The 15,779-nt window shown below is 38.0% G+C and overlaps 1 protein-coding gene across 2 annotated transcripts in view; it reads right to left on the bottom strand.

Moving 5' to 3' along the window:
- Positions 1 to 229: 229 nt before the first annotated feature.
- The window catches only part of PTPN12 (protein tyrosine phosphatase non-receptor type 12), a 70,854-nt gene continuing 55,304 nt past the window's right edge, over positions 230 to 15,779 (bottom strand). Inside the window, exons 13-18 of one of the 2 annotated variants that reach the window (XM_030959335.1) lie at positions 8,191 to 9,155; positions 5,175 to 5,252; positions 3,745 to 3,833; positions 2,762 to 2,792; positions 2,153 to 2,269; positions 230 to 1,537 (exon numbers count right to left, since the gene is read on the bottom strand). In XM_030959335.1, coding sequence (XP_030815195.1) covers positions 1,476 to 1,537; positions 2,153 to 2,269; positions 2,762 to 2,792; positions 3,745 to 3,833; positions 5,175 to 5,252; positions 8,191 to 9,155 — 1,342 coding nt within the window. In that variant the 3' untranslated portion in view covers positions 230 to 1,475. The remainder of the gene's footprint in view (positions 1,538 to 2,152; positions 2,270 to 2,761; positions 2,793 to 3,744; positions 3,834 to 5,174; positions 5,253 to 8,190; positions 9,156 to 15,779) is intronic. The other variant, XM_030959336.1, reaches the window with a different exon arrangement.

The raw sequence follows: 15,779 nt of genomic DNA, 5'->3' as shown, positions 1-15,779 counted from the left end.
AATATAGTTTCACTACCCAAAATGAACATTTTCTTCTAAACATTCTTCTTTGCTTCTCTGGCATTCTTGCTAGCCAGAACTTTTAAAGTAGTTACTAAAAATAAGGTTCTGAGTGTCAGTGTTCTGTTCAAGTATGAGATCTGTAAGCTAAGCCAGAATGCCATCCTTCACTGTGTTACACTTGGCTTTTGAACACAGTTTTCTTTCCTAAGAGTAAAAACACCCAGAGTGAGATTTTTACTTTCTTTAATTTAAAGATTGTATTACAGAAAAGTTTAAGTAAGGAATCCTTATAAGGATTAACTCTTGACATAATATATTGCCAAGATACAGTGTAGCTGCAAGGGCTCCAGGTGAACCTTCATATAAGTTGCTTTCTTACATACACAGTTGCTAAACAACATAAATTGTATTCCCCATCTGTAAGAGAAGACAGTGGTATTGAACAGTCCTTTTAGCAGTGTGTTCTGGTTTTCCCAAATTAAAAACATGCCCTATTAAAACCACAAAATCCTACTACACGGAAAGGTGACAGAGATGAACTTTCTAAAGATTGCAACTGATGAAACACTAAAATGAAAACTAAGGAGTGTTGATTATGTAAAATGGTTTCTCTTTTACTGGCAGGTCAAATATACTAAGAAACATACAAATCTTTTTGATAATCTAATTCCAGGTGAACTCAAAACACTGAAGAAATATACACAGGCTAAGAGAATTCAATACTGTTCCAAGGCACTTACTGAATCTCCATGACCAGATGAAAACCAGAACAAATCAGGTCTGACAATTAAACAGTATATAATATAAAAATAACCTTTTGCTTACAATTTACAAAATGCATTACAATCTTTATCTCTGCTAACCTGCAATTCTGGCTGTGTGTGTCCAGCAATTTTTGTAAAAAACCCCAGAAACTATTTTCTAAAACTTCAGGGCAAATAACTTACAAATAAGGTACACAAAAATTTAGATCATGCAGAGATTTCTTACATCTTCTGTTAATATTTTATGATTGCAACATTATCAAATTATATACTTACTTGCCCTGTACATATACAAAATAATGCATACATGGTAATCAAATGTTAGCAAAAAGTAGTCCATAAAACACAATCTGTCAAAAGTATTACTATATTAACATATGTCTACAAGCAGCGTGTAACAGGGTTAAAAGACATTAAGGCAATAATACTTGAAGTTACAAAATAAATCATATGTAATACTTTCTCCTAAGTGTAGTAAGGCAGGTAGATGGCCCCAGCAAAAGGTTGTTGTAATACTGGAATCCACGGTTGTGAACCATGTGTCAGGCTTTGCGTGGGATGCACTGCAAGAATGTACCATTGATAGTTAGATCTACACTGCTCTGTGTTAGTCGCCCCCCAGGAAAGTGGAACTCTATTTCTCTAGTTCTCAGTGGCACTTGAGTTTTCCAGTATAATTTATTGACAGTATGTCCATTGGTTCTTGGATCATGTCCATTCTGAAGGTGGCTCTCTTGGTCCCCTGGGCTTTGCACAGCGGTTACCAAAACCTAAGGAAAGAAATGTATTTAATACATTATGCCTGCTGAGACAACACAGGCTCACAAAGGCTGGCAGCAGTCAGAAGATCACTAAGACATGGCTTCAGCTCTTACAAAATAGATTTACTCTCAGGGCTAGAAAACAACTTTGTAATACAAGGAATCCTGAAGGCACTCTGGCCACAGGAAATGCAAATATGAACAATTTGTATACTATTATAGTTCAGTACTTAAACCTCCCTGGAAAGTACTTTTCATTCAATACAGTATTACAGCCTTTGTTATATTTTTGTTCCCCTCCTTCTCTGCGTACCTAGGCTGTTTTCAGGTATTATTTCTGGAAGTTTTCAAAAATTTACAAAACTTTACAAAAATTATAACCCATTTGACAAATTTTATATTTTATACACTTCAGTTTTTTTTCAAAGTGAAAAATCATTTAATCTTTTATTCTGGGGAAAACTCCTTCAGCAGTGCTGAAGAGACTAGGCAGGTTTATTTGTCTGGGCTCTTCATCTCAGTGAGTTGGAGGATGGCAGTAGTAGCAGCTATCCAAACCAGTACTGAGAGCAAATCCCCTGTTTAAGTCATCTAGTGATTATATTTTGAAAGAATTGTAATTACCAATATCTGTTACTTCTGCAGAAAATTCTGAAATTTGACCTCTCGTGTCAGTAGAACCAGAGAAAGAAATCTGAGGTAAAATGTCAGTTGGTGTTTTGTTGCTTCGTTCAGGATGATCTAGAAAACACACAGACCCCTCACTGTAACATTCACTTAGTCACCACTGTGGCAATGCTACTTGTCATTACAGTCCAGAAAACAACTGGCAGCAAATATTATTTACAAAAATAAAGCTTTGAAAGACAATTTCTCATTTCCTAAAAGCAAAACTTGAAAATTGTTTATGAAGTAAATATTCAGTGACAGCAACATATTCCTGCTTTCCATATCTGGATTATTAGTTTGTATGGATAGCTGAAATCCCACATAGCATCTATTTACAGCAAAAGCTCACAGTGCCATTTAATACATCAACATAAAGGCTTCAGTTTATATTTTCTAAACTAAAGGCACTTAGACATCATAGGTAACAATATACTTAGTATAATACAAGTATATTTGACAATATATTTAGATACCTTCAGAGCAAATGCCAAGTTCAGGCAAATTTTTGTTCAGTAGGAAAAATGTATTTTGGAAAAAAAAATTAGAAAAGCTTCCTCCACTTACCAGGTAGTATAGGTGAAGATGTTTTCAAACCCTGTTAATGAGAGAGATAGAAAATAATTACACAAACCACTTCCAGAAAACTAAAAGAAAGACAGAAATTTAAGATTATGAAAACATCACCAAAATCATATAACATACATGGGAATACTAATTTACCTCTACATTTTTGACTTGTCTCAACACTGACAAAAATGCTACAGTAGTTAGTATGAGAATTTACCATTAGAACCGTAGCATTTAATGAAAATTTGAAAACATGACACTGGAACTTTAATTGCAAATTTAGGTAGGTTGGTTCTCACACTACATTTACATTTCCTGAAAATTCACATCTGTCTTTTTTGTCATACTTTTAAGTGAGATATTGGGGGCATATGAAAAAAAGGGACAAATGTAAAAAGGACTTATGTGCTTTTAAAGTTTTGCCAACTGTTCATGCAGGATGACTGTGAGCCGGATGAGAGAAAAGTGAAATCTGATGGGCAAAAATGGTTTGTTTAAAATAAATATGGACATAAGGGAAAACCATTTTCAGGCAGCAAAACAGGTTGCCCAAAAGAAGTGTCCATCCCTGGAGGTTCTCAAGACCCAGCTGGAAAAATCTCTGGTTAGCCTGGAGTGAGGCCCTGCAGAAGTTTAGATGAGAGACTGCTGTTCCCTTCCAGTTTGAATTGGCCTAAGATCTATTAAGGGCAGACAGCAAGCTCCCTAAAAGCAGCATCTTTACACTCTTAAGGCCATAGTTTAACATATATTTAGGAGTGCTCCTTTTAAAAACACTGCTGACCTTAGAAAAACAGATCATTTTCTTGGAAAGAAAACATACTCTTCACATCAATTCAGCAGCTCAGGCAGAGGAAAACCTGGCCAGTTGTAGATGACCAACAGCTGCAACTTCTCACAAGTATGGATTTTACTTTTAGTTGCAGCTCCCAAGCAAAGCAGAGCTGAGTGATGAGTACAGACTTGTCAGCTGCACTTACTGGGGAGGCTGTTTGCTCAGGCAGGTGCTGATCACGCAGCGCGCTCCACTCCGACTGTGCAATCACTGCTGGCTTCAGCAAGGGCGTGCCTGGGGAGAATTAACTCAGCTCAACATACTTCACATCTCCTCAGGATGAGCCAGTAATACACACCATTGGAAATGTGTTCTAAACCTCTAAACCTTTTTCTTTTTTTTTTAAGATTAAATGCCTGTAAAAACATGAAAATCTCTTTACATGACACATGCTCCAGAAAAGGCAAAATGGCACAATACAACTCAAAGCACAAGAGTACAGTGCTTGCATTGTGGATGTTCATTTTGTTCCTTTGGGGGCTCCTAAGCAACAGGAGAATTGGCTTCCTTTTCAAGGGCAATTTAGAACTTCTGTTACATCAGCTGGGCAGTAATAGAGTGTGTTTTACAGATCTCCTAAGTAAACATCCAAGTAAGGACAGCCACACCTGTCCTTTACTGACATCGTGCAAAAAGACAAACAAAATAGAAGTGGTTTTAGTGATTCCAGTCCTGAAGAGAGATTTTTAAAGAAAACAGCTTTGTTCCTTGTGTGGTCACAGAAAAGCAACAGGTCCATAAAAGGCAAAGAAAGGATCACTTTGACTCTGAACTACCTATGCTTATGATGCTCAAAGAACACATTTACAAAACTTCAGCACTTTCATGCTGAAAATATTTAGATTAACTACTTGGACCCAAATTTTTTGAATTTCAAAATGACACTAAACATAAGTCTCAGTAAATAACTATATCATTTTAGGTTTTCTGGAAGGTACCAAGCATCAACCTAATTTATCACTTCATTTCAATTCATCTGTTTTGTATTCTGCCATTACTAGCTTGATGAATGAACTATGGCAATAGGACCACATCATCTTCAAGTGTCAGCTTTCTCTTGAAGTTACCCTTTTGGCAGTCAAAGAGTGAACTACAACTACATTAAATTTGACTAACTGGGCTTGTTCACTACATGCAGTGCAGAATGAAGTGTCATCATCTTTCCTTTGCCCAAGAAAGGGGGATCAGATAAACACTGCTCATGTGCATACCCACTCCCTACCTGGGAGCAGTAGGAACTAAAATAGCTGGGAAATTCCCTAACTGTACTGCATTTCTCCACTGTATCATCTCATTTCCATACTCTTCAGACTGAAACCCAGCTCTACTAATATTGGAGTCCCCAGTTACTTAAATATCATATAACACCATACTTAGTCAGAAAATGAAAAATAATTTCTCTGTGTTTGAGGGTGTGCAAAAGTTAAATCCCAAAATAAGCACTGCACATGCTAGATTTCATTCCATTTTACAAATTGCTCCAACAGACTAACCGAAAATCAGGGTATTCAAATACAATACTGACATGCTCTTCACATTTTTATCTCCAGTTATCACCAAACATCAAAAACTCACTCTGTTCACTTGCTAATACAAATGATTCTGGTGTTCTCTCTGGGAGCGGGGGAGAGGACTCTTCACTAGCATCAGCATCTAAATCAAATATGACATTTAGATAAGTTAAAATACATAGATTTTTCTCCTAGACTTTTAGAAGTTGATCTTTTCATATATGAGATAATCTTAAACTTGGTATAGTACCTAAAGCAAAAGAAAAATTTGCTCCAAGTATTATAAAACATTTTGGTTTACCACACTAACACTGTGGAGCAATTTCATCTACCAACATTAACTTCACATTAAGAGCATAGGATCAGTTTGTGTGTTATGCAAGCAAGAAAATGAAAACATTTTCAGTCTAAATAATTTGGAGGGAAAAAAAACCCTCAGTAACTCAAATGAATACTTCTTGTTCATTCTTTCAGGTCTCAGTTTTGCTTATCAAGTCCATGTTGAGGCCCACTGGCTCTCACACCACAGTTAAACAGCCTAGTGCAAGGTTCACTAGGCCAAAGGGTAAACAGCAGCCAGAGGAGATGGCTCCTGTTGGTGCCAGTACCACATCCTGTCCCCAGCCTGTTCCCTCTCACCTCTCAGGAGTGTACTAACACAACCCATTCTGGCAGCAAGAGCCCCTCTCTGACCTGCTAAGAAATTTGGAGTAGTAATTAAAGGTTTAAAACAATTTAAAGTAGTTGCTGTCATAAGAAATCTGATCTGACTACTGTACTTTACACAGGATTCAAAAATACAAAGACACATTTTAACTAATAAAGCCATGAAGCATCCCCAGCTGCTGCAAGGACAGAATTCCTTCAAGTTCTACAAGCCATCATTTTCCAAGTGACTTCTGAGACCTTTTCCATCTCAAGTTTACCAAAGAGTACAAGAAAACCAGAAAATCTTCATTAAAAGAAAGGGCCTCTATAAAACCATCAAATAAAGTCACCATGGACATGCACTAACTGAAAGTGAGTTTTTAGGGTTTTGTTTCGGTGTTGTTTCTGTTTTATTGTTCTCTTTGGTTTTTTTTTTCCTTTTACCTCAGGGTACAACTGCTTTTCACTTCATTTGAATGAAAAAGAGGATTTAACTGTGTGGTAAGATGGTGCACACCAGCAGTTATGGTTAGGCAATCAGGGTGCTGCTAAGTTCACAGACAAGTTTCACTGGTGATTGCAGCCACATTCCCAGCTTCAGACAGAAGAGTCCTGAGCCAGTGTGAAAATGAGAAAGCCACTGTAAACAGGGTTTAGGATCACTGGGGCCAAGCAATCTAACCCTATGTTCTGGAGTCCCTGAGGGATGACAAGACCTGCAACCAGAATGTAAAATGGGAAGTGTTCACTATCAAACAAACAGAGAAGAGATACACCCTTATTAACAAGATAAGAAAAATTAATGCTAGAATTTTAATCAATTCCTGTGAAATCATCAACATACCAGCAGCACAAGGGCTGTACTGTTATTTCAAGATGTTTCTGATACACAGTTACATGAAACAAATTCTAGAGTGACATTTCTCCAATTCTTTATCATATTTATGACATATCACTTATTTTATTTGCATGTTCTTACAGCATCTACATAATGAGATGCACAGAGAAATTATAATTTCCAAACAGTGACAAACAATGATTGCTCTGGGAAAGAAGAAAAATATTCTGGCTAAATTGAAAAATACAATAGCCTGCAAATCTATGAAACAAATCCAAGGAGGACTTCTTGCAAAGTTGAAATAAAAAACAAAAGGACTTTGTCGGCTTTGCAGAGCATCTTTTAAGTCACAGTGTTAAAAATATACAGGTATGTGCAAGTATTATCCTATGTTTACACAATCTAAACCAAAATCTATAGATCTATAGGTACAGATCACAGTATCTACAGATCTATATCAAGATCTACAGAAACAGATTGTTTTTAAGGCTGCAAAACAGTTCATTTCTGGATATATGACTTTTGGTGAACATTCAGTTCACAAAGCCAATACTTTCAATCAGCTAGTTCTGCATCTTGCATCACACACTGAGCCCCATCTCACTCCAGAAAATCATGAAGTCTGCACAGACTCCTGAGGTGAGGCCGTCATTCTCAGCAGCTCCAAGCACAGCAGTCTGAGCTGGATCCAGAGGTTCATGCTCTTCCTTCACCTCCACAGCTTTACTTCATGTTTTGTTGGGCTTTGCACAAGCAGCTGCCAAGGCCTAATCTCTTCTTCCCTGCTCTGTCCTCCATCTGCACTAAGTGTGCCAGCCTGACTGAAATCTGCACCTGCATGTTTTGGGACCCTTCTGCCTTCAATAAATTATGTTCTAACTTGCAAACTTTTGCAAAAAAAGAAACCAAACAAACTCAAAAAAAGTAGTAAAAGGTAAAAAGCCACTAAATAATTTTCCAAGTGCTAATAGAGCATAACTTGGATTTTTAGATGAACAGCTGTATTAGCTTGTCACCCCCAGCCATGTACAGAAAAAGAGGAAAGCACAGCTAAATATTTACAACACTATAAAATGCAGGAGGCAAATCATGAGCAACTTCAAAGACCAATGCAGTGAATGAGGTTACATCTAGATTTTTAGGAACAGCACATCAACCAATAAGCATGAAACTGTTATGTATTTGCACAAGCCTGTTGAAAATGCTTTGACTAGTCAACCCCCAATTATTACAGACACTTCCATGAAACTGGGCATAGAGAAAAAATATGCACCAAATAACAACACAGAAACCTACAATTACATACAAACCTACAGGAATGCATTATAAATAAAGCATTAAACAAATGCTCACAATAAAGCTCACAGTACAGCTTTTGAAGCAGCTAATCGTGGTCTGTAGTACTTTATACCAAAAATAGCTCACATGCAAACTGAAAGCTGTCAGGAAAAGAGCTGTGCCCTCTCTGAAGCTGCCATACTGCACTGATTAAATTTACATTTAGAAAATTGCATTGCAAAGAAATTTATGTTGTCCAGCTCTACAGATGCAGCTAGATACCAGAGCAGCACTTCTGAACCTCAGTGAAACCTACCTTTGCCATCTTCAGAACATGTTACAGCTGTTAAGTCTTGCCTAGCAATAGACATTGGCAATACTTTTCTGGCAGAAATGTTTTCAGTGTTAGTGGCAGCAGAGACCGTGGCACTTGCGGTTGACACGTTGGATGCGCTTTTGCTCGTGGCTCTGTCGAAGTCCAGCTCATCCGTGTCAGAATCATCTGCATGGAGAGGGTTAGTGAAACAGAGGGGTGCTCGAACACAAAGAGGAGTATGATCAACAGGATCACTGCAAGGATGATCAACTGGGCTGTTTGATACTAGAGAGAGAGTTTGAACACTGTGACACAAAGTATCTGAAGACAACTCTTCAGACACGGAGGTTCGCAGTGCATTTTCAGGCCCCTGCAGTGCCCACGTGGCGTGTCCCTTTTCTGTCAGAGGCAGACGGTCTGGTCGGGGAGGGGCATCAGACACCTGCTGACTCTGCAGACCTTCTGGGGAAGGTATTAAGGCTGTGTTAGACTGCGGCACGCTGTACTCCATACATGAGTTTTGAGAAGCATCTACAAATGAATCCCCTGAAATCTGTTCCTGTGGCTTAAAGCTCTTATCAATTACACAGGATGACACAGGCTTAATTTTAATTGCATGTCCCCTGTTCAACAGGGAGTTGCCATCAAAGCTTCGTGGTCCCTCCTGCAGAGGGACCTTCTTGATCTCAAAACTTAAGTTGCGCTCCAGCCTCTTCTCTGTGTGTTCGCTGGCTTCGTTCTTCCCTGAATGTTCTGTGGACTTATTGTAATTCTCATTGAGGTCTGTTGAATGCTCTGATGAAACCATGTGCAAAACTGGCTTTGGATGGTATCTGTCATTGTCCTGCCACACCGTAGTGACTGTGGGATAAGCTGATGGGGGAGATGGTGTTAGGATTGGTGGTACTGGCTGAGGCTCCGGAGGCTGCAAGATTTCTTCTTTAGCATCTCCTTCTACAAGGCAACTGCAAAACAACCAAGACACAATTGTCTAAATTTTCTGGATTTTGACAAGATTTTAGCTATCCATCCATCTCCCACTACAGTATTTAATGCTGTAACACCAATATCAAACTCCACACAGAGCTTCTATTGCACACAGAAAACGGTTATAGAATATGACTGGTGGGGTAGGCAGGAATTAAGTCAACATCCTCAAAATATCTTTCACAAGGACATTCATTCAGGCCACAACTAATCCTCACTAATAGTTCAAAGATTGCTCACATCCTTTCCTAGAAGCATTCTGCAAAGACATTGCAAGACAGGCCCTCTTGTGGCAGCATTTCACTACTTTTTTCCTTAAGTGGCTCTGAGAAACTTGACATATAGAAATTTCAAATTTCAGTAAAGCCAAGAAAGATTTCTTTAAAAAAAAATCCTTACAGCCCATTTAACATTGAATATCTTCCTTCAATTCTATTTTTCTGTACATGCTCAAGAGGATTTTATTTTTATGTTTGTGTATTTGATAGTCTCAGCTTAGTTGCAAACCAAATTTAGTCGACATGAGGTATATACAACATAAAAAATAATTCCAGTAGAATTTATGATGCAAATTACAGTGCATATTAGTGAAACCACAGCACTTATAACTGCAGTTCATCTCAAGCTACTTAGAAGGAGAAGTTCCTCAAGCATACGGTCAGATTAGATGCAGAGTTGTTGACTACAAACATTTAGCATAACTGATCAAGGCATTTTTATCATTTCCATTTCTTTTAACATCCAGGATAACCTGGACAAGCTCAAGAGGTGGGCCCATGAGAACATCATCAGGTTCAGCAAAGCCAAGTGCAAGGTGCTGCACCTGGGTTGGGGCAATTCCCAGCATCCTTCCAAGCTGGGAGCAGCCCTGTGGAGAAGGACTTGGGGGGCTGGTGGAGGAGGGGCTGGACGTGACCCAGCAGTGTGCAGAAACCAACCCACAGTCCAAAAACTAAACATGTTCTCGGCTGCATCCAAAGCAGCATGGCCAGCACATGGAAGGAGGGAATTCTGCTCTGCCCCTACTCTGCTCTCATGAGACTCTCCAGCATAAGAAGGACAAGACTGCACAAGAACTCTGTCTACAAGAGAAAGGACAGGCTCTCATTATTTGTCTGCATGTCACATAATAAGCAAAATCAAAGTACTACTTTGGCTCCCCTGCTTCCAAACCATGCCTAAGAAGGACCCAGCAAGTGCAAATTCTTGAGACTATGATGATATATAGGAAAAAAACCCAAACCAAAAAAAGCCCAAAGACTGTTTCATAACTGAGTCTTGTAGAGAACTCAAACCATACCTGACTTGGGACAGGCTACAGCATGTGTTTCATCCTTGTGACTTTACTAGCACCAAGCTATAGCAGAATGGGTTACAGAACTAAAATCTTTATACAAGAGATTCCATACTAAAGAGAACTATTTGGATTCTCAGTTTGTGAAAATCCTAACCCTCTGAAGTACTGCAAGCTTCCCAGCTTCCAAATGATCCTCTACAAGTTCCTGTATCTTTGTATCTGGAAAACCCCAGGTCCCCTTGCAGTCCTGGGTGATCTCTTCCATTCTCTGCCTCACTCCTGTCACAAAGAATGTGAGGCCCAACTCTTTCTCTTCCTCTCCTCCCTGCACTTGAATATTGCTGTTTTTCTTTACATTAAAACAGAAGAAATACAAAGCATATCAAAGCAATTTAACTGAAGTAACTTGGGAACTCTTGCCTCCAGTTGTTGAAAAATGAATAAACTTGAGAATAAGTTGTATGCCTGAATTAGTAAAGATAAGACAGGAAACGAGGGGATGCTAATCTTGCTCCAATTTAATACACACTAAGGACAAGAAAATTCCCTCCTCTTGGATTTCTCTCCTCTGTTCCAGATGGGGAAGGGAACGTGGGAAGGGAGACAGTGAGTGCACTGCACAAATATTTACATGCCCCCTTTTACCAGCAGTGGTGCTCATCAGTAATCTCCACTAAATCCTCCTACTGAAAATCATGGTTTTTCCTTATTGACCTGATTTTCCTGACCCAGAGTTATCTGCAATCAGCAAAACTAATTCCTTATCTGGCACAGACCTAACATTATGCATTACAATTAGCTAAAGGAGCAAATTAGCATTCAACTAGATATAACAAGGATATAGGTCCACAATACCAGTCAAAATTCATGAGGTTCTTCACCAGTGACTGGTCAATAAAATCACTCTACCCTTTGATCCACTGGTAAACAGAGCCTCACATGTATTCAAACAGTTCCCTTAGATGTATCCATAGAACTGATGATAAAGGAAATGCTGCACAAATCAGCAGCCCAAAAGTTGATTAAACAACTTCCTCCTACACATCTCAACAGAGCTACTACAATGTTCTCCATTACACCTGAAGTTAAATGTCACTTCTTCATTCTTAGATGAGGGCTTACAATGAAGAAATGAGAAATTATTTGTCAAAATCATTCTTTGCCTTATTAATATTGAAGGATATCTGTCCTCAGCAACTGAGATGTCCAAATAGCACTCTAATGTATTTTTTCTCTTTAAATTAGGAAATAAATCCCAATAGGCAACATTTTTCCATTTTACTGACATTTTTAATACTATTTCACATGTTCTGCATTGCAAATAATGTTTCTGTTCATTTTCACACAGCAGAAATATTAGGATATGAACACATTCAGAAGATCTCTGTTTGGCACTAGTTTTTTCTAAAAGTCTTGTGAATCTTGGGCATTTTGGGCTGCTGCATAATGCTGTCTTTGGGCATGTCCTTCAACAGCTCTGCTCCACAGACATTTCTGCCCCCAGAGGCGGAAAATTATCTGAAAATGAGCTACTAATACTGTTGAAAACAACAGGAGACAGTAAGACCAGATTGATTTAAAATACCAGGAAACTCACAGAAAGCTCATGAAAGGGGATACTGAGACAGAAAAGAATCAGTGAACCAAAGAAAGCCAGGCCATTCAAGAAAGAGAAGTAAGCTTCCCTGTATAATACCTTTAAATAAACACATAGGGTTGCAAAACCTCACAGTGTGATAAAAAAATTGAAAGCTTTGTCATGACTCAGCCTTCAAGTGCCTCTTCAGATCCAACTGCTCCTGATAATCTTGGAATGCCACTACCTAGGCACTGCATCATTTACAGCTGGAAATGGAATTTCCCTGCGTGATTGAGGCAGCTTTTTCATACACTTCTATTCCCACACAGCTGATGCAGTGCCCCAATGCCATTGGCTTCTCAGGTGTCAGGTAAACCATGAACTAGGCAAGAACACCTTTTTACAATTATTTCTCATAGTAACAATTACACAAAACTTGTCAAAAGTACTGTAACTTGTCCAAAAAAAAAAGCCTTCTCACAGCTTTCAAGCAAAAATGTATACTTGAAAAACAAGCCATTTATTGCTTTCTCTGCAATACATTATAAATTTTTAGAATGTTTTAGAATATAATCCATTCTACTCCTAATGGAAAAGAGCTACATTACTGAAACTGCATACAATGGGTTTAGATTTAAATGAAACTTGGCCAGTGTTCAAAAGAAAAAAAGCCTTAAGTAATCCACGGTTATTCTATGCAACATACTGTAGGGTGTTTCAAATAAAAGAGAGTGATGCCAAGGTCATGGAATGCAGCTGATATGAACAACCAAAAATAGATACCAAGCTCTACATCCTCCCTCATAATTAAAATAGGAAAATTCAACTCAACATAAGCAGGCTGAAGCTAGACAACCACATTATTCTACTTTAGCATTAAATCACTGCCATCCACATGAACGAAAAGCAACAGTCCAGTGAGTAAAGCTGTTGCAAAAGTACTACAAATAATTTATACTAAAGTACAATGAATTAATAAAAATAACCAGCTGGTGAATTTATCTCTTAAAATTTACTTACTGAGGCTTTTTACTTTTTTAATTGTGGCATACAAGTTAGAGACAGTTAACTAAGAAGGAACACCCTTCAATGAGTTTTAGCTTTGTAGCAAACAAAGATGGTTTGCAGGGCTTGAAATGAAACAGAGTAACACATAACCCTGGAAATGTATTTACTATGATTAGACTGAAGTCTGAACAGAACCTGATGAGAAGTTAAAATGCTACAGTATTTTACCCTTCCAACTTCAGACAGCAGCACATAGCTCTTCATTACACTGCATACAAAAAAGTTGTTAAATCATCTTTGCTTTTTATGAGTTTATGTCTAAGACTATGCTTTGATTTCAAACTACATTTGAACTTGAAAATAAAGAACTTTTTGTAACCAAGCCTGGCTAAAATAAACCACCTCTTTTCCCCAATACTTTAGATTCAACTACTAAGCATACAAATATTTCATGGACTACTACTTAAAGATATTAAGGTGCTCCCTCTGAATTCTGATACATCAGTCACCTAAAATCAAGTACAGTCCTAAACTGTAAACTTAAAACTTAAGTTTTTTGCAATCTCTTATACAACAAAGTTAAACCTTACTTATGCCCTCTTCCTACCTTAACCTGAAAACAATTAAAACGTATCTAACAAAGACTTTCCATCCCCCCAAGTCCTCTAAAGAGAGGTGACTTCCACAAGAAGTGATCATCAACTGCCAAGCCAAGCAATTTCTAGGATAAGGTGCTGGTGTATGCAGTAATGAGTTGCTCTTGTTTACCTCTGCAATAATCAAGGAGTAATATTAGAATATTTTTTATGTTGACATCAAACAGAGAGAGACATTAAGCTAAATGACAACACTCACATAACATACAGCAAGCTTAATTACACTAAAGCATTACAAGGTGATAAAAGCTTGAAAGGCAATACAATTCCAAACCTCTGCAAAACAAGTACAGCTAGATGCTTCATGGTGACCTAAGTAAGTAAAATACCAATTTAATACCAATATAATTACAATATCCTAAAGACACTTCTAACTTCCAAGAAGACATAAAAGCAGCCTAGAAAGTATCACTTCTTCCCCAATACATGCCCAGGCTAAAGCAAGTACTGAAAGGATTAATTACACCTCTCTGAGTAAGCTTCCCACCACTCAGGGTAATGTCTTTAGTGACATCTCATCCTTAGCACAGACAAGAGCTACGTGATACTAACTGCACTTTCAGAAGAAGAGATCCTAAAGTCTAAAGAAGATCCTGAGATGTTTTCACTAGAATATTACAAACAGAGCAAGAGAGAGTGAGAAAGACACCTTCACAGAAAAACTCTGCCATGACCTGCGTGGTTATCCAGTGGAAAGGGCTGCAGAGGAGATGCCACCATCTCACCCAGCAGACTTGGGGCTGTCAGAAAACAACAAACAGGTATCACAGACTTTACTGTCTAAGCAAACATGGCTTAGTCCAGTAACAATATGGAAAACAAGCATCCTGAGGCCTAGAAAAAAAACCAATTTTTTTTCCTGCTCACTCAGGATCACCTCAGGCAAGTTCACCTGAAACCAAGTTCGCCCAAAGTACTCTGCACTATCAGTCCCTATAGCCCTTCTTGCTTTAGAAAAAGCAAATGTTAAACCTTGCCTCTAAAAAAATGCATCTTAGTTTACTAAATATACATTATAAAGCCATTTACAGCATAGGTTATAAAGAATGTAAAAGCCTTCTTTCTTTCCAAAAATAGTAGCTTTAGCAATTCACTTGTAACTTCTTCAGAGACAGTGCATGTAAAACTCAAGTACACATTTGGCTGGCAACCTAAAAATGTTGCCCTGTGCATATGGGGATTAAATTAAAATGTTTCACTGACTCTGCTCTCCCATCCTCCCCAGGAAAAGGATGTTAATCTAAGCCAAAACATCCACAATACACAAAACCTGGCTCTATGTCCTGACTGAATCAGGCTGTAGATTTGTAAAATTACCCCCCACATCAAGAATAAAACATGCTCATTAGTGGGTATTTTGATGTGACTAATAGCAAATAAAGTCTTTCCTCAGAAGCATCTTCCAGGAGGAGTTTAATTACTTGTTTTTCAAAAATAATCTCAATTTTAGAAAGACAACAGCTTTGCTAAAAGCTTCCGTTTATTCACCTCTAGGAAATCAATCTGCCTGCCACTGCTGGCAGATGGGAAAGTATGATTCTATGGAAACAGGCCGAAAAAAACCCCCAGGCTTTAAGGAGAGATTAAAAGATTTTAAATTAATGCAGCAAGTAAAGAACAGTGCAGTGCAGATAAGACAGATGTGTGCTTAAACATCAATTACATGAATTATACATATGTTAATATTAAATGATAAAAACTAAGGTATACCTAAGATTGTTTCAAGGAACACTAGTAAGGAAATCATCTATTGGACAGAAATCATATTTCTAAGCTCAGTGATGAAGTTTCAAGAGCTTGGAACTCATCATGAACACAGGTTAACTGACTCCTCTGTCATCATCTTAATCTACATAATTGAATACAATCACATTACCATCAATCCAAATAAGGTAAAAAATATATTGCCTACATAGCACACCATGTAATTTGTTTGTAAAAAGCCCTAACCTACTCTTTCTTTATTTTAAAGGAATTATACTTTACTTCTGCCTAAATGGTATCCAAGAATATCACCTGGCTGGTGGTTTCTTATGTCATTCAACAACTTTAGGAAACCCAA

Source organism: Camarhynchus parvulus, chromosome 1A, assembly GCF_901933205.1.
Source record: "Camarhynchus parvulus chromosome 1A, STF_HiC, whole genome shotgun sequence".
In the NCBI taxonomy this organism is placed as follows: Eukaryota; Metazoa; Chordata; class Aves; order Passeriformes; family Thraupidae; genus Camarhynchus; species Camarhynchus parvulus.
This window is presented reverse-complemented; position numbering and strand designations above follow the sequence as displayed.